The sequence below is a fragment of the Anopheles funestus genome, chromosome 2RL (genome assembly GCF_943734845.2).
Source record: "Anopheles funestus chromosome 2RL, idAnoFuneDA-416_04, whole genome shotgun sequence".
NCBI lineage: Eukaryota > Metazoa > Arthropoda > Insecta > Diptera > Culicidae > Anopheles > Anopheles funestus.
Window position 1 is genome coordinate 77,862,339 of NC_064598.1, and position 16,737 is coordinate 77,879,075.

The following is a 16,737-nucleotide window of genomic DNA, read 5'->3' on the forward strand; positions in this document are numbered from 1 at the left end:
TCGATTACGCGTACCCTGCAGGTCATTCCCGAGTTTCAGTTTTTTTTTCTCCTTCTCCATAATGACCATTTTCCTAACGATTATGAATGTTTTCCTCTTTTTTTTGCTGTCTTTACTCCTATTGAAACACACGCACGCATACACACAGCTATTTGTTGTTGTTCACACTAGCAACAAAACCAACTATTCTGGTTCATGGTTGCTTTTGTTAGTCGTTAGCATCATTTACCTTATCGCTTTACCAGTTTATCACACGACTAGGGAAATGGCATAACAATGGCTTACTTTTGTTTTGATTTTTTTTTTTGCACAATTCCACCATTTCTTTTCCTATTAAAGTTAACCATTTTCACACTCATGTACGTACATACATACACACAACCACTGTACCGAACTGATCCGTCCAACAACCAAAACCGTACTATGTTAACGCAATTTTGTGTTTATATACTTTTGTTTCATTTCATTCTAACACACTTTACAGAAACAGAAAGGTAAGAACAAAAAGCTCCTTTTTTGTAACACCCCATTGCCATTTTTGGAAAGCCACTCTCAGTATTGTTTTTCGATAGTACCAGAGTTTCCATTTACAATTACAATTACTTGCTGCTCGGAACATGGTGTGAGTGTGTTGGTTTCCTTTTCGTTTTACCATCATTACCCATTTGTATGTTTTGTGTTGAATTTTCACATTTCGAAACGATGCGCTTTCGTCCTGACAATGGCTACTTTCCATCATCTTCTATTAAGGGAAAGCTTTCCATTTTGCTTATTTCTTACAACGACCCTTGTTAGTGACTTTGTAGTGGTTTTAGTTGGGGCGAATGAAAACCCCATTTTGTTTGGATACAATCGTACACTATACTGCTTTTTGTTATCCTTGGGATGAGATGGAGGGGATTTTATTTAGAAACGAATGCTGCAAATGAGTTGAAATGAATTGGAGGAATACACCTTAAAGCCTTTTCTTTGTGAGCGCGTGTGTGAGTTTTGTCGCTTTTTACAATAAAAGTCTATTGAACCCATGACAAGGAGTTTGCTACAATGTTTACAACGCCTGAAACTATGCAATCCGTTTGGGTTTGGGTTGTTAATAGACCTTTTTTTGCTACTATTTTGTCGCTGTTTAGAAGGGATGCTTGGAAGTTTCGAAGTACTAATTGGAAGATTTAAATGATAAAAATAAAACAAAGGTTGCACCAGGCGCAACTGGATTCGACAAAATTTCACAATTCTTGTTTTTATTCTGAACCATCCAAAGGGAATAAGCGACTAAAGAAACTGAAAACTTGTCACAGTTTTGTTTGGCCATGCTTTAACGCTTCCCATCTACGAGATACACATTTTAAACGATTTCTTCCTCTAATCGACATTTGATCTACGCCTCGAATGGCATTCCATGGTGCACACAACACACAGGTGTATCACGTTAAACTCTTTGCCCCCCGGAAGCTTCACCGTTGAAGCGAATGCGGGATACAGTGCTGTGTGAAACCTGTAGGAAAGTAGTGATAAGCGCGACGGCATCACCCACCATCAAGAGTTGTGTCTCCGTTTTGGCAGGGGGAATTGTTACCATATTGGCACCCTTAACAACAAGCACTTCCATACGCTTTTTTATGCACAGTATGAAAAGAATGTCACTTCCGTAAGGGAAGAGAGATCGCGATCGTGTCATCGTTCAGTCACTCCCGTTCCACCACCACGAATATGGGTGATCTGTCTAATTTTATACTACAAAATGTACAAAACACAAACCGGAAGAATCTAACGCATCGCACTAGTCTTATAATGGCACATCGTCCGACTCGAGCTGCTGGTGTTGGTGGTGTTGATGCCGGTGTAGCTGATGATGGTGCATCGCCTGGTCGTGTTTGGGTTGCTGTCAAATGTCGCTCGTCTCGTGACTATCCCCTACATAGCCCTCGTCCGGACTGTCCGCCAGTGGGCCCGTCAGATGCCGCAGCTTCACCGTACTGCCACCATTTTCGTGATCGTCCTCTTCCTCCTCTTCCTCTTCGCGCTGCTCCGGTATGACGTCCTTGTCCAGCTCGGACGTTTGCGCACCGACGGAACATTTCTTTAGCGCACTGCCCGGCTGCGTCTGTGGACTGCTCAGCTGTGGCTGCGGCGAAGGACCACTGCTCGGGGAGGCCATCATGGGTGAGGCGAGTAGCGCACCACCGCCCGGCGCCATGATGGGGATAAGCTGCGGATGGAACCCGGGCAGGAAGGTGGGCCACTGTTGGGGTGGTGTAGGCCCAACACAGAAGGCGGCCGCTGCTGCTGCCGTTGAGCTCATGTAGGCCACGGGATGCACTTCGCCCTTGTAACCGTCCGGCGGTGAAGGAAACTGTGTATGGTCATTCTGCTGACCCTGGGGGTAGCCCTCGGCCGTGTACCGCACATCGGTCGGAGCGTACATCTGGTAGGCGGCTGGTGATTGTGTGCGATTTATAAACTCGGCATCGTTGGCGTACCGAGCGAGCGTCTTACCCGTACCCTGCTGCTGCTGCTGCTGTTGCTGGTGCTGCTGCTGATGCTTCTTGTGGGGCAGCGTACGGTAGTAGTTCACCGGTGGGCCACTCGGTGCCGTCATCAGGCTTAGATCGACCGGGTAACCGTTCTGATCGAGAAAGCACCCGGGACTCAGATGAATGTCCACCTGATGCTGGTAGGCCGCAAGGTCCTTGCCTGCTAGGGCTGCCGTGCCACCGCGCGGCAAGGTGGACAGGGCGGAGGAAGCGAAACGTGGACCGCGTAGAATCATCGGCGGATAATACGGACCCGGTTGCTGTTGCTGCTGAAAGCTTGCCTCACTGCTACCGTCCTGTACGCTGCTCTGCTCATCCGAATCCTTCTCACCTAGATCGGAATCGATCGCGTCTGGCCGTGGGCGCGTTTTGTGCTGTCCACTTTCCGCATCGTTTATCAGATCCGGGTTCTGATCCTGATAGCTGCGTGCGGACGGTGGGCTACAAAACTGTGCCATCGCCGTCATACTGTTGAGTGCCGCCTTGTCCAACCCGTTTGGATTCGCGTTCAGGTAAAGCACAATGTCTTGCGGATTGCCACCATCACCCAGTGCCAGCGCACCGTTCATTTTGGCCGCCGTCAGTGGTTCACCGATGTCGTTCGTTATCGAGGCACACTTTTGCTGGCTGGGTGCACCCGAACCATCGGAGGCACTCTTCGAACTGCGGCTCTTCTTGCCTCCCGCGGACGAACGCCGCGATCGGGCACACTTGCAGGCAACGATACAGCACAGTAGGGAGAGTAGTACTGCGGTTGCCGCACTGGCTGCTACGATCGCCAGGAAGTACTCCTCGGAGAAGGTGACCTGCTCCACGATCGGCTCCTCCTTCACGATGACGTGCAGTGTGTAGTTGGTTTGTACGCGTCCGGCCGAATTCTCCGCCACACACGAGTACGTCCCATTATCGTCCGCGTTGATGTTGTAGATGAACAGCTCACTGTGCTTTGCACCATCCAGCTCGTCCACGTAGTAGTACAGGTGTAGGCTGGGCGATAGGAGGCTATCGTTGAGCAGTACCTGACCCTGGAATAGCCACGCCACCGTTGGCTCGGGAATGGCCGCTATCCGACAGTCGAGCGAGATGTTGCGCCCTTCGGCGATCTCGCGGTAGGAAGTTTCCGGCGTCACCACCGGCAAACATGCGAGATCATCTAGCGTGAGGGTTTTAACCGTTTCGCCCACCAACCGCGGTGGTCCACTACACTTGATTTCTTCCCGCTGCGGTACGTTAAAGCTATTCAGCCAGGTGTACACGTCCGTCAGATGGCAGTCACAGTGCCACCGGTTGCTCTGCAGATTGATACCGTGCAGTGACTCGGGCAGTACGTGTGCACCACGAATAGTAGTGATGCGATTACCATCCAACCGTAACCACTCCAGGTTGTCCATGCCGATGAACGCTTCGTCCTCGACGAGCTCAATCTGACAGTTGCTCAGCTCGAGCGTCGTCAGGTATGACAGTTGCTTGAAGGCGTTGGACCTTAGTGCCCGTATCGGGTTCCCGCTAAGCGAGAGCCGCATCAGAGCTGCATAGTCCTGGAACGTTTCGGTCGGTACCTCCGACAGCGTGTTGTCGGAGAGATCGAGCTCCACCAGATTGGTGAGCCCACGGAACGCACGATCGTGTATCTTCACCAGCTGGTTGCGGGCGAGATAGATCTTCTGCAGGTTGATAAGGTCCATCTTGCGAAACCGTTCGCTCTGCAGTATCGTTAGGCTATTGCCGGAAAAGTTGAGCACTTGCGTGCCCGGATCCATACCGTCGGGCAGCCGGTTCAGGTAGCGTCCTCCACACTCGACAGTCTGTTTGCCACCCTTCCACTTGCACACGCACACCTCCGCCGGGCAACCCTCCGTTGATGGGAGCGAGCTCCAACCGAGCAGCGCCATCAGTATCAATGCTGCATCCCACCGGGACATGCTGGCAAACACACTCTCTATCTCTCTCACACACACAACCACACAAAACGGAACACAATAAAGCTACTTCTTCGCTTCGCCCGTTCACTCACTGTCCCAAACAGAGCGCGGTTTCTGTCTGCTGTAGTACACGTGAACGTTCACCTATCTGCAACGGAATGCCCCGAACGTAACTGGGCCCTCATGGTAAGGGGGGGCGTAAGTAACCTAGTGTCCGCGTACCGATACGTTGCGGCACCAACATCGCACAAGTTTTCACTCGCGATCACGGTTGAGCTCTCGGTGTGCTAGAACCCGGTACCCATCGTGTTCCACCACGTCACGCACTCGGTGTGACTTTGAAGAAGTAATTATGAATGACATTTCCGGTGGGTATGGAGGTTGATGATTTGCACACTTGACGCGATCCTACACTACCGACACGTTCGCACCTTGTGTTTTGATTCACGTTTAATACCCACCCCAATCACACGCAAAAACACACAGAAACACACAGCGACACACTTGCGCACACTTTCGCTCTCACACAAACTGGACACTGCTTAAGGATGAGCACGTACGCTGGGTGTCTCCGTGTTTTTTTTTTTTGAGCTCGTCCCCTCTAGCAATAAAGTGATTTTAATTCGTCCACACCGTCCAATCTCGTCTAGCACTAGCACGATGGCAAATTAGAGGCGCGTGCATAAAACACGAACCACACCGTGAACCTCGAACGTGATGAACCGGAAATCAGGTCTTCTTTTTGTTGCCGTGCTGTTTAATTCCGGTACCACTTGAGTCGTAACACGGACCACCGGATAGTGTGCAATAGTTGGTTGCTGCCACCAGTAGACATCCCGTTTTCCGGCGATGAACTGCGAACACGGCCCTGCTGGAAACACGCTGATGAGACCTTTCCGTGTCAAGAAGCCGTCCCGGAAATGGTGCCAAGCTGGGTTTGAGAATTGTTTCACGACACCAGCTGGTGACAATTCGTTTGGTTTGCTGTTCCTTTTTTTTGCTCCTATTCCGGATGACCACCATCAACACACCTTCCACGTTCGCACTAGTGAGGCATCACTCCAAAAATGAGGTCGAAGCTTCACCAACCCAAAAAGCGGCCACTGTAAAGAAGAGATGAAGAGAAATCACGAGATATAAATAAATATTGGGTCACAAAAGTAAGGACATCCCAACGGGGAGGACAGGAAGAAATGGGAAAAACCACCCGCGGGAATTACGTTTCTCCAAACCATTCGAAATGATCTTTTATTTTTTTTTTTTGTTGCGACAATTTTAACACCCGCCCGAGAAAACACGCAACTGAAGCAAAAGAACAAAATAAAGAGAAACTTTTTCAGGTCACGGAAGAATTTGTTCCGTTTTTGTCGATCAGACTGTTGCCCGGTATGCTGTTTGGCAAATGTTACGAACGGAGCCGAAATGTTGGTTAGTGGAATATGTTGCCACTGAAATTGGCAGTGCATGAAATTAGGGAAAGAATGCCATCTTTTGTCCGACAACTCGATTAGGGTCGAAATTGTGTACATTGCTTGACAGCTTTCACCACTGCTCGTAGGGCTCGAGTCTGGAAGTGTTTTGTGTGATTTGTTTTTGTTTTTTTGGGGGTTGGTTTTTGAAACTTCAAACAATGGCCAACCGTGGTAACTCTAAGCTGACGAGAAGAAGGATTGGTTTGAACGCTAAATTCTATTTTGTACAAACATTTCAACGGCTAACTATTTCCGATTGAGTGGTTTTCTAATCAATAGCAAACTTTCCCGAAGGTAAGCCTTTTGTGTCAGCAGGATAATTACCTGTCCTTTCTTTAATGTGCCCGGGCTATTCGGGTGAATCGATTTTCACGGGTCAAATGCTACAGGTCTCAGGCCCTTTCCCCCTCCCAATTCTAAAATCTTTGATTATGTGACCCATCCGCACACCGAAGCACAAACACAAACAAACAGGCACACATAGCCATAGGAAGGAGTGATAAATTACCCGGCGAACGCTATTCATACCATCGCACCAAGTACCAATCCACATTAGTTACAGTGCATCGATAATAGGATTATTGGAAGCACACCCAGTACCCATGTTACGGTTTGCGTCGGACTTGCCGGGACGGGTCGAAATTGTTGCACACCGTAAGGATTTAACGCGTTTGACCTCGCACACACTGGCCGGAAAAAATGTAGACCGCCCTGATTCGTTGCAGTGTCTATGCACCAAAAAGCGAGATGCCCGTCTGTAATCGATATGTGCACAGGCGTGCACGGTGAGCTGCACATGTATGCACCAATCGGTAATTGTTATTAAGAACGGTGCAATAAATAATCAATCGGATGTGAATAATGGTATTTGCATTGAAATTGGGTTACTTGGGTACAACAATGCCGTTTTTGCTGGAAGCGGGAGAGTTTGTGCGGAGGAGAAAGCAAATGGGCAGAAGTTATAAAATTTGCTATTGAAATGAATAAATTATTTTGTAAGAAGGTGCACGAAAAATCCGTCTAACGGTTGTGGTGGAAATTCTCATTAATTTCAAATAATTATCTCTACTTGAATCTGGTGCTAGTCAGCAATAGGAAGGACTATGTTTTTTTTTTACTTCCATCACCCCCTTGCTGAAACCGGGTAGAACTCATTACAGCAAACCGGCTTACTCTTAATCACCTCTTCACATCCACATCCGAGACCCGTGCAAACATGGGTGGGCTCGTTAATTGAGTTAACTTTAATACGAAATTTCTGCTCGGTATAGCATTCGCCGCAGTAGTGCATTAGGCAGAAGCTCTTGCACCAGCACACTGCAGCACTGGTAGCAGCATCGGTAGCACCACCGGAACATGAGATTCTTACGACCAGACGCAAATCTGTATGCGACCGTAATTTCACCTTCTTTCATTGCAAACACACACACATTGTCCAACCTTTGGGCTGGGTTGGGTTGAGTGAGAAAGCGAGCAGAAGATCAACCTGAACTGAGAGCAGCAAGCTACCACCGGCTGCTGCTACCTTATCACAGGATACGCTGACTTAATCACGCAATCCCATTATCGACATTTGCATCTCCCTCGTGTTCGGGTAACAGCAAGGACGAGTGTGTTTGAGTGCGCGTGACATGTGGGTCGCCATAACACACACCTATATCCACCTATCACTCCCGATTTTGGTCCGAAAGTATCGTTATGCGTATGTTTGTCGAGGCTGGTGACATCAGGATACAGGTTCTTCCTGTTTAGAGTTTTTGGAAAATGTCATCCACAGTTTGCGCCAAAGCGAACGGGCGTGTGATGAGATTCATACAGGTACCGAGCAACCAACTACTGTCTGGAGTGTCTAGAAGTGGAATACGCAAAAAAAAGCCCTTACAACGGACACAAGTGGCAGGTTGGTTGCTTCAAATCTAGTCGGAGGTCTTTTTTTTTGCACCACACTACTCCAATCGCTTCAGGGTGATGATGGTTTCGGCAAAAGTATCGTTGTCCAAAACGTCAAGAGCAGACGATCGAGCACAGAATGGAGACGATAAAATCGGGTCGAGCGTCGTGGAAATGAAGGGAAAAATTTGCACGTGCAACTCGTGTGCCATGGTGTATATGCGTATGTGTGTGTACGGTAGCTGAGTACGTGGGGGATTACATTAAACATGTATGTTGTGCATGAGAGCACACAGCGCGTGGATTGGGTGAAATCGATACCACTGAGACTGAGAGACCATGGAAACAAATACATACAGATTGATAAGAGCAAAAAACTTAGACGAAAATTCTCGTTGGGATCGTTTTTAAAGGTAGAAAAAAGCTATTAAAAGCTTTATACAATTGTATGGGATGAAAAAATATTACACCTTTTTTAATAAACAGCAATGTTAAGAGACAAACTAATAAATAGTATTTTTTTTTTTGTTAACGCTAGAACTACAAACCTAGCCTGTCGATCCTTTTTAAAAATTTCGAAGTGCTGGACTATATTTTTGTTTTTTTTTGGTAGATCTTACTATTAAAATTAAATTGAATTGAAAAATTAATTTGATAAAAATGAAGCGATCCAGTCAAAATGATAAGAATTAGACAGTTCTAGTGTTTTAATTATTATCAACTTTAATTAACAGCTCTGAAAACCTCACATAACGTTATTTAGAATTGTTAAGCGGTTTGTTAAAAAAAAATCTTAATTCTCCTTTAAGCCATCGCTTTTTTACCCATAGTGCAGCTTGAAACGCAACTTCTCCACTTGAACATTAATGAGCTTTTGTCCGTTCGGAAGAATTTTCAAGCTTTACAACGGAACATATTCTTTGTCACGCTTTCAATGCTTCAAACCAACCGCACAGGCGTGTCAATTACTTCATAAAAATTGCTACTTTTGACGCTTAACGCCATGGCTATTCCAAGATACAAATTCACCACATCCCCAAACAGTATCATCACGATCACTTCTGCAGCTGTACACTTGATATTCACCTTGCCAGCAAGAATGTCATCGGTACGAGTGCAAAGTTCATTCTTACAGCAACACTGTGCTGTATGATATTTGTTTTCTTTTCCGTCTGGCGGACGGTTCCAGCGTGGCATACAGAACGGCACACTCATCTTGCTTTTCGCTGGAATGTGTGGCTTTTTTCGCCGAAACCTTGCAATCCTTCGTCGGGCAGGGTGCCGTTTCCGGTAAAATGGTGAATGAAAATATGAATACCTTTTCTCTTATTAATAGCGAGATAATCTTTTCGTCAAGCAAAAATACGCTCACACAAATACACGGCCATACAGACATAGGTAGAGACACTTCGTCCAGGTGAAAAGTGTACCCGACATGTTTCCACTTGCTTACCCACGCGGGGGTTAATGGGATGTTGGATCGTTGTTGCTGCACTCCACCAATGGCGGCAGGTGCATTCGGCGGTATTTTATTCGCTTAAAAAGGTGAACCATAACACGAGAGTCATACGAAAAATGTGAAAAATGCTTTGCATCATTTTTGGGAAGTGGAGTGCAACTACTGCAACTTGCAAGAAGCGGGAAGGAAAAACTCCTTCCATCCATTTTTCTTTTTTTTCCCTGCTCAAAGAGTGCATCAGATTGGATGAAAAAGGACTGCTTGCGATGTGGGAAGCAAAGATGCACCCACAGCAAATCGTGCACGATGGCAACGGGCGAATATGGTGATGGTCGCATGTACATATTTGTGTGAATTGCAAAAAATGCAACAAAACGAAAAAAAAACCAAAATGGACGTTCCTTGTTGAAGGCTTCATCTTTTAGTCAACGACCCAAAACGATGCGAGTGGGCATCATACAGCCGTCACGGAGAAAGAATTGCATAGAGTGCACACACACATACATAAAAAAGCCCCAGACCCACACAAAAAAAAACGAAGGTGAGCTGCTGTACGGATCTTTCATCTCGTTAGAAATCAACACGTGCGGAACGCGCGGGTAAGGTTTGGGGATCTTTTGGTGACGTATGAAATCCGTGGTAGAAAAATGTGCCATGTTCACCGAAAAATAGAAGAAAAGACGATGGATGTTCTAAACCGGGAGATGACAGAGTTTTCTCTCCTTTCACACAAACGGTTGGCTGTTGGCGAGTGGCGCAAAACAAGCTAAAAAGAAGTGTGCAAAAAGTAGCAAGTGAAAGAAAATTCACAAAAAAAAATACTCAAGCAGGACGATAACCCAAACAGGAGGACACGATGCCACCAGTGCGACCGGGCACCTCTTTACCATCGTCGTTATCCGGGGAATGTCTTTGCCATGTGATTTTCCACCAGATTTCCATTTTGCTTCTGCCCCATCTGGATGGGTAGGATTATGTTTTTTTTTGTCCCTAGCTCCATGTGCTGGTGGCGTACCGTGACGTGATTCATACTGATTGCCGCACCTTGAAACACGTCGCGAAAAACACTCACACACACACACACATACACCTTTACATTAGCATACAATGGCGGAATTTCCCGGCACACGGGCTAAAGCGGAACACATTCTTCTGCTGACGTTCGCCCGGTACAGTGCAGAAAGGATTTGGCAAATAACATGGCCCACCCGGAATGTCGGGGTGCCAGTAGTACAAGTTGGAAATTGCATGTTATGCTTAGGTTAAAATTTTGATTTAACAGCACACGAGATATAAGAGCAAAAGGCACACCTGACTGCCGGTAGCTTTTGGCGCTTTGCTGCAAATGGCTTTGTGGATGTGATGCTGTGATGCTTTAGCATTCAATTGATGCTTTTTAGGTGCGTATGGTTGAGTTGAAATGTTTTGATTAGATTTAATTTAAATTTTGGTTTTGTTTAAACTGTGGGTAGCAATCCATTTATTGATTATAAAATCCTTAAAAAGAGGATTTGAAAATAAGAAAAACGGGTTTTGACATAAAGGGAAGGTATCTAAAATTTTTAATTGAAAACAGGATAAATTTCCAAAAGCTGTAAAAAAATACGAATGACTACATAATTATTTAGTTCTATTTTTCACACTTTTTAGCAAATTTATGTTGAACAAAAATCGCTTTCTGTTTTTCATAATTTTCTTATTTCGTTCGTTGAAAGTACGATGACCCACATTAAACCCTGCTGGTAATGGAAAAGAAAACTCTTTCCACAAGCAAAAACTCACTTTTAAGGAAGAAACAACAAGCAAAAATGTTTCTTAAAACAACACGTGGATGGTGGATTTTCCTACCCGTTGCCATTGCTACCAAAGGCAGACAGGTGCATGAAACCGGTAAAACCGTACCTTCTTAAGCCTTTTCTCTTGTGGATTTCATGCCCGCCGAGCCCATTTCGGAGAAGGAAACAATAATAGAGAGATGGAAGCAGTCATCCAAATTGTGACCATCCGGTGCCAACCGTCATTTGGTGCGGAAGTAGAAACCCATAAAGGGGGAAGAAATTGAAGACACATTTGCAAGCTGGCAATTGCGGGGTAGTGGTAAAATGTGGATTGTAAAGCTGGTACAAAAATGGCATCCTGAAAGCAACGTACGTTGAAATCTTTAAGTAAAACGGATGCCAGAAAAAAAAATCCTAGAGGTAGGAGTGGGTTGAGAATTTTCATTTTTAGTAAACGAAAAAGGCAGATATTTTTTGTCGAGAGAAAATACATTACACTCAAAACCGTCTCAAAAACCATTCCATTCCAACCAACCGTCAGTGTGTAAACGAGTATTGGATGCTTTCTGCGTTTAAAGTGAGTTGATTGGATGTCGATCAATATCAATATCGTGCTCACTCACACAACAACCCAAATCAAGAACGGACTTGGTTGGTGTGGAAGGAATAAAGGGGAAATTCTATCAGCATTAAGATACATGTTCCTTGGTTTCCTGGCATCGAGCTCCAGTCGACATTTGCACGTATTGTTTCCGCTTTCCTGCACCGCTTCGTCAGCTGCCATTATTGTTGTCGTCGCGTGGAATTGGAAACGTCCCGATTCTTCCCGGGCTGTTCACGCCCAACAAAGTGTTCCCACTTTTTCGTTTATGTCATAATAGTGCCGCCATCTATTTACCGTACATTACTTCACGTTTCGACAATTTGTATGGAAATTGTTATGTTATTGAGTTCGGCACTACGGCACCACTTGGAACCACGAAGCAGACGGATGTGGTACAGTTGTCGTATCACATTGCGGACAGGATGTGCGAACACACGGTACCCTGAGACGCCAGCCGGCTAGACATCGTCAGCAGTGGAACACGGGGTTTTCGGATGCCACACGGAAGGACCTCACACGCAGAGCAAAAGCAGAATGCCATGTCAGAACGAATGCATTCCTTGTAGTGGCGTCGTCCACCAGCTTCCGGCAAACCACAACACATCCCTGCACTCGACCGTACTCGGGCCGCAGTGAAATAAATACAAACAAAAAAAAAAAAATAAGGGACGGAAAGAATTCTGGGCAGTATTCGGTGGGTTATTGCTTCCGGTGGTTCCCGTGATCACTGGCCCCTTCATTCTGTACCACAAATTGACTATGAAAACCGTTCCCTTTGCTCTGGCTGCTGGCATATTTGTCTTTCGCTCGTCGTATTGATAGAGTATTGCAACTGCTGCACCGTCCGACACGGGCCATGGGAGAAAAAAAAAGATGATTGCGATGTGTAGACATCGGTAAGACCGAGATGTTTTTGATGCTGCTCCGGTGCTGCCCTATTGCAGATAAAATTCGCCAACACTATTTGGCCAACCAGTCGCAAATCGATCGATAATTTTGCCCTCTGCCAAAAACAGCTTCCACCACACCAAACATCGTTGCTGGACCAGGCTTGGGACACCATTCCAACAGGGGCGGAGGAATATTTTTTATCCCGACGATTCGTTTCTGTCCGTGATGCCTGGCAGATAATCGGTTCTTCGGTGCCTGTGGGACAGTGGGAAAGCTCACTAAAGCTCGTTATTTGCTTGCTTGATTCCAGTGTGAATTTGGAGTGGATTTTCGGTGTATGGGTGAGCCAAACTCACGTCCCCATCTTCTCGCTTGTGGTAAGCGGTACGATAACGAGCGTGCCAGCCGTACATGGGAAAGTTTATTTTGCACGCTGGTTTGCCAGATAGCATTAGTATAGTTTGTTTTCTTCACTTTATAAAATTATGCTGCACGCTAGAAGGATGAAGAAAAGCTGGCGCTATGATCGAAGGGTCATGAGCAGTATCGATTGTGCTTTGATTAATATAATTTTTTAATAATCAATTCCCATTTAACGGAACCACACTTCAGTAATAAAGAGAAAGGAGTTTATCTATATTTTTTTCATAACACAACACAACAAGAAATAAAATCATGATGTGATGATTGAAAGTTGCAAATTTTAATCAAAAATGAAATCAGGAAAAAAATTGTTTTTTTTTGAGAATTTAACAGCAAATTTATTGATAATACAAGGAATAAAATACTCTTTTTCCCGATGCACTATCGACTCGGTAAATGATTAATGTTTTCATTCAATTAGAAAGGAATTTATGATAGTGATATCATTGTTTCTTGTTTTTAGCTGATTGAGAGTAAGTATGTCCTTCAAAGCATTTTGTTTTCAGTTGGGTTTTGAATCATTGAATAATATTTTTTTAACATCACTCCTAAGTCATGCCCTGCTACAAGGGAACCGGAGAGCCTTTTGTGTGGAACCTGCGATTTTAATATATATACACCACCTTGTCAATATCATATTAGCTATTTTCAATCAGTTTTAGTCACAGGCTATTTATTCCATCATTCCATTAATAAAGAATCGTAAAACAAATAAATTCCAGTTCAGAATGTAGCGATTTGATAATAAATATACAAATTCAATCAAATTAAGTTTTTATTACTAAACCAATTGCACTTTAAAACATTGGCTATGGTGCGTTAGTTTGTGTTCTTTCATTCTTTGCCATTGACTGGGGTTATTGTATCAGTAGAATCAAACGCAAATGGCAAATAAAGCAGACTACTAAAAAATGATTGCAAAAAGGCCATTCAAATACATATTAATGATTATTTATCAATGATTCATAAATCGGTACTATGCAACAAATCAGCTGACCACCCATGTTTCTCCCTCGCCTCACGATTGCTTTATTTAATGAATATAAATAACTTTCTCTATCAAATTTATCCACCATTGGATTCGGTTTAAAGCGTGTGAAAACGCATCAATCCATGGTGTGCAAAAAGTGATCATCATCGGTTTAGTATGTGTTGCTGTTTTTGTTTTTTTATGATGCTCCCAACGGACATTGGGGATGATAATGGTGTTTGGATTCGTGAAAGTTAAATCGATCAGAAACGGAAAAATAAAAACACTCTACTATGGGTAAGAAAATATCCCTCCTATCCTCCGCAAAAAGCGGGGCCTTTTTCAAATAACTTGTACAGGCCAATCAAAGACGATGGTTTTAGGACGAGAAAGAAAAAGATAAAAGTTAAACCAAATGACCACCTTTTTTTTATTTTATGATGCCCTATCCACCCCCTAGCGACGCATAAACCCCGCTTGAGTAATCTATAAAACTGGCTAATTTTTATGTGCTAACCACCGTAAAATGAACCACCCACAACACATCGCCCCGGTGTAAAAAAAATCCCCACCCGGTCATTATGAGTGCCGGTGGAAAAAAAAGTTTTCATTCCCCATTCGCCTACACCTTCCAGCACCACCAACGGTTATCTCAATTTCCACGACCATCATTAATTTAACCGCGGGCTACAAAAACCAATCGATCTCCGTTTTTTGAAGCGTATAACGAAAGCAAATCAATTCGGTACCCCCTGTATATTGTAGTAAAATATCGTGAAGGAAAGAGGACTGCTGGTTGGAAGGGAAGTTAACGAAGTTTAGTTTACAGCCGTTACACTGCCGTATCTGCCGCGTAGGAAAGGGGACGGAAGCAGGTGCACATTGCGCACATCCGGATTCGATTAGGGGTTTGGAATGAGGGATGATAGACGAGGAGGAAAGGGGAAGTTTGTGTGGCTAGCAGTTCTCATTTACGAAGTTGCCGCTGATGATGCGAAATGGAAGTTAAATACGATTTTCCTCGCTCGGTCAAACTCGCCTTTCCCGCACTGGTATTGGAAAATCCGAACCGAACCGTACGAAGAAATTACATTTCTCTAACGAGCACATGATTTTATATAAATTTTCGATCGTTACCAGCGCAAATGGAAATGCCAACCAGGGGAGGTGGGTGGGTCGAATGTCGTTCGATTGCTCATCCAATCGGTCGATTCCGAAAACCTGGAAACCGTTCGAAGATGGGCGAAAGCAGCGTTTTGCGAGCAGCGTTTTCGAAACGATGGCGATAATAGCTGCAATTACCATTGTCATCAGTATCTTCATCAACCGTCACCATTGCACGGAAGGTGCGTTAGCGGGTGGGACCGGTTGGATGGTATTTTATTTATCCGAGGTAGTCAAATTGTAGTCAAAATTGAGCACTCTTGATCATTGCTTTTCTCTCCACGGAATCCTGGTATCCCTTAGTCGTCCTTCAGCACCATTAACCGGCCAGCCCGAATGTCAGTATTGGACGCTTAATTGAGATGCTTTATATGAAGCGAAAAGGGCATCATCGAAGAACTGCTACCAGAACGAAATGTTTCACATTATCGTGCATCTCCGCTGTTAGTGTTCTCGCCGATCAAAGTGATCATGTTGCGTACTATTGCCCAGTAATGAATTCCCCATTTCGGAATCGATTTTATGACCACACGCGAAAGTACCGCACGGCAAAATCATTAACGTTTGGAGACGTTTGGCATCTCGTTGGCGGGGAACCATTCGGAACCACATCGAGCGGTAACCTTAGCGTACGGATCGGAAATGGATTTTAGTTTTGCTGATGAACACTTAAGCACTCTTCACAGCCGAACGCGTGGGGCGTGTAGCCGCACAATCCGTACGGTGGAAGAAAAGTTTTACCCCGGATTGCAACTTGCCCCGGGGAACAGTAGCGCATCACATACGCCTAGCGAAAGCGGCCGCCTAGCCGGGATCCGTCTGGCCCCCAAAAAGGTCCCGTGTATGGGTTATGAGGAAACGCTGAGTACACTTACGGGAAATCTCGAAACGATGAAGTAATATGATAATATTTGCACACTGTTTTTCCATCCATCCATGGCAAACGGTAGTGGCTGAGAGGCTAAAACTCTCAACGCACGGGAGTATCAAACCGACGGGTGCTTTTCATCGGCACTCGGTTACCACAATCCCTGGCACACGATGGTGGTAAAGGCTTTTAATGAAAAAGTTTGCACTTCTCTCCCGTTTTCTGGTGAAGTGAGATTCGACAGAAAGTTTCCCTGATGCTCGTATGCTAAAAGAAAAGAAAGAAAAAACACATCGATTCGCGTTGCTTCGTTTCGATGCGTTCTGATGCCTAACCGGTTGGTTGGTGTTTTGAGGCAACCCAGGAAGCTGATGGTTGGCTGTGCTGTGTAACTTTTCCAATCGCTCTCATATGGTTTCACTTAATACGCTTGCGTGTGTGGGTGTGTGTGTGTGCTTCTTCCATATGAGTACGGGTATGAATGGAAAGTGATTGTGTAAGTGCCTGTTTTGCAGAAAATTTTCCCATTTTCTGGTGAAGTTTTTCGAACGTGCGTAGCAGATTTTATGCAGCATTAAAATGATTCACCACCCTGTCAGCGCAAGTAGGTTTTCAACATAGGCAAAGGATATAATTTTCCATTCATGTGCGCTATTTGAATGGGTTTGTCTGAAAACTGATACCTTTCAAATAAAGTTACACTTCAGCTGGATAACGTTATGTTTAGGTTGTGTATAAATCTGTGTTAATTACCAACAAACC

General features: G+C 44.9%; 1 protein-coding gene across 1 annotated transcript in view; it reads right to left on the reverse strand.

The window, feature by feature from the left end:
- Positions 1-1,204: 1,204 nt before the first annotated feature.
- LOC125763913 (uncharacterized) overlaps positions 1,205-16,737 on the reverse strand; it is a 29,547-nt gene continuing 14,014 nt past the window's right edge. The window contains exon 3 of the mRNA XM_049427639.1: positions 1,205-5,559. Within this exon, the coding sequence (XP_049283596.1) occupies positions 1,886-4,456 (2,571 nt within the window). The 5' untranslated portion in view covers positions 4,457-5,559 and the 3' untranslated portion in view covers positions 1,205-1,885. The remainder of the gene's footprint in view (positions 5,560-16,737) is intronic.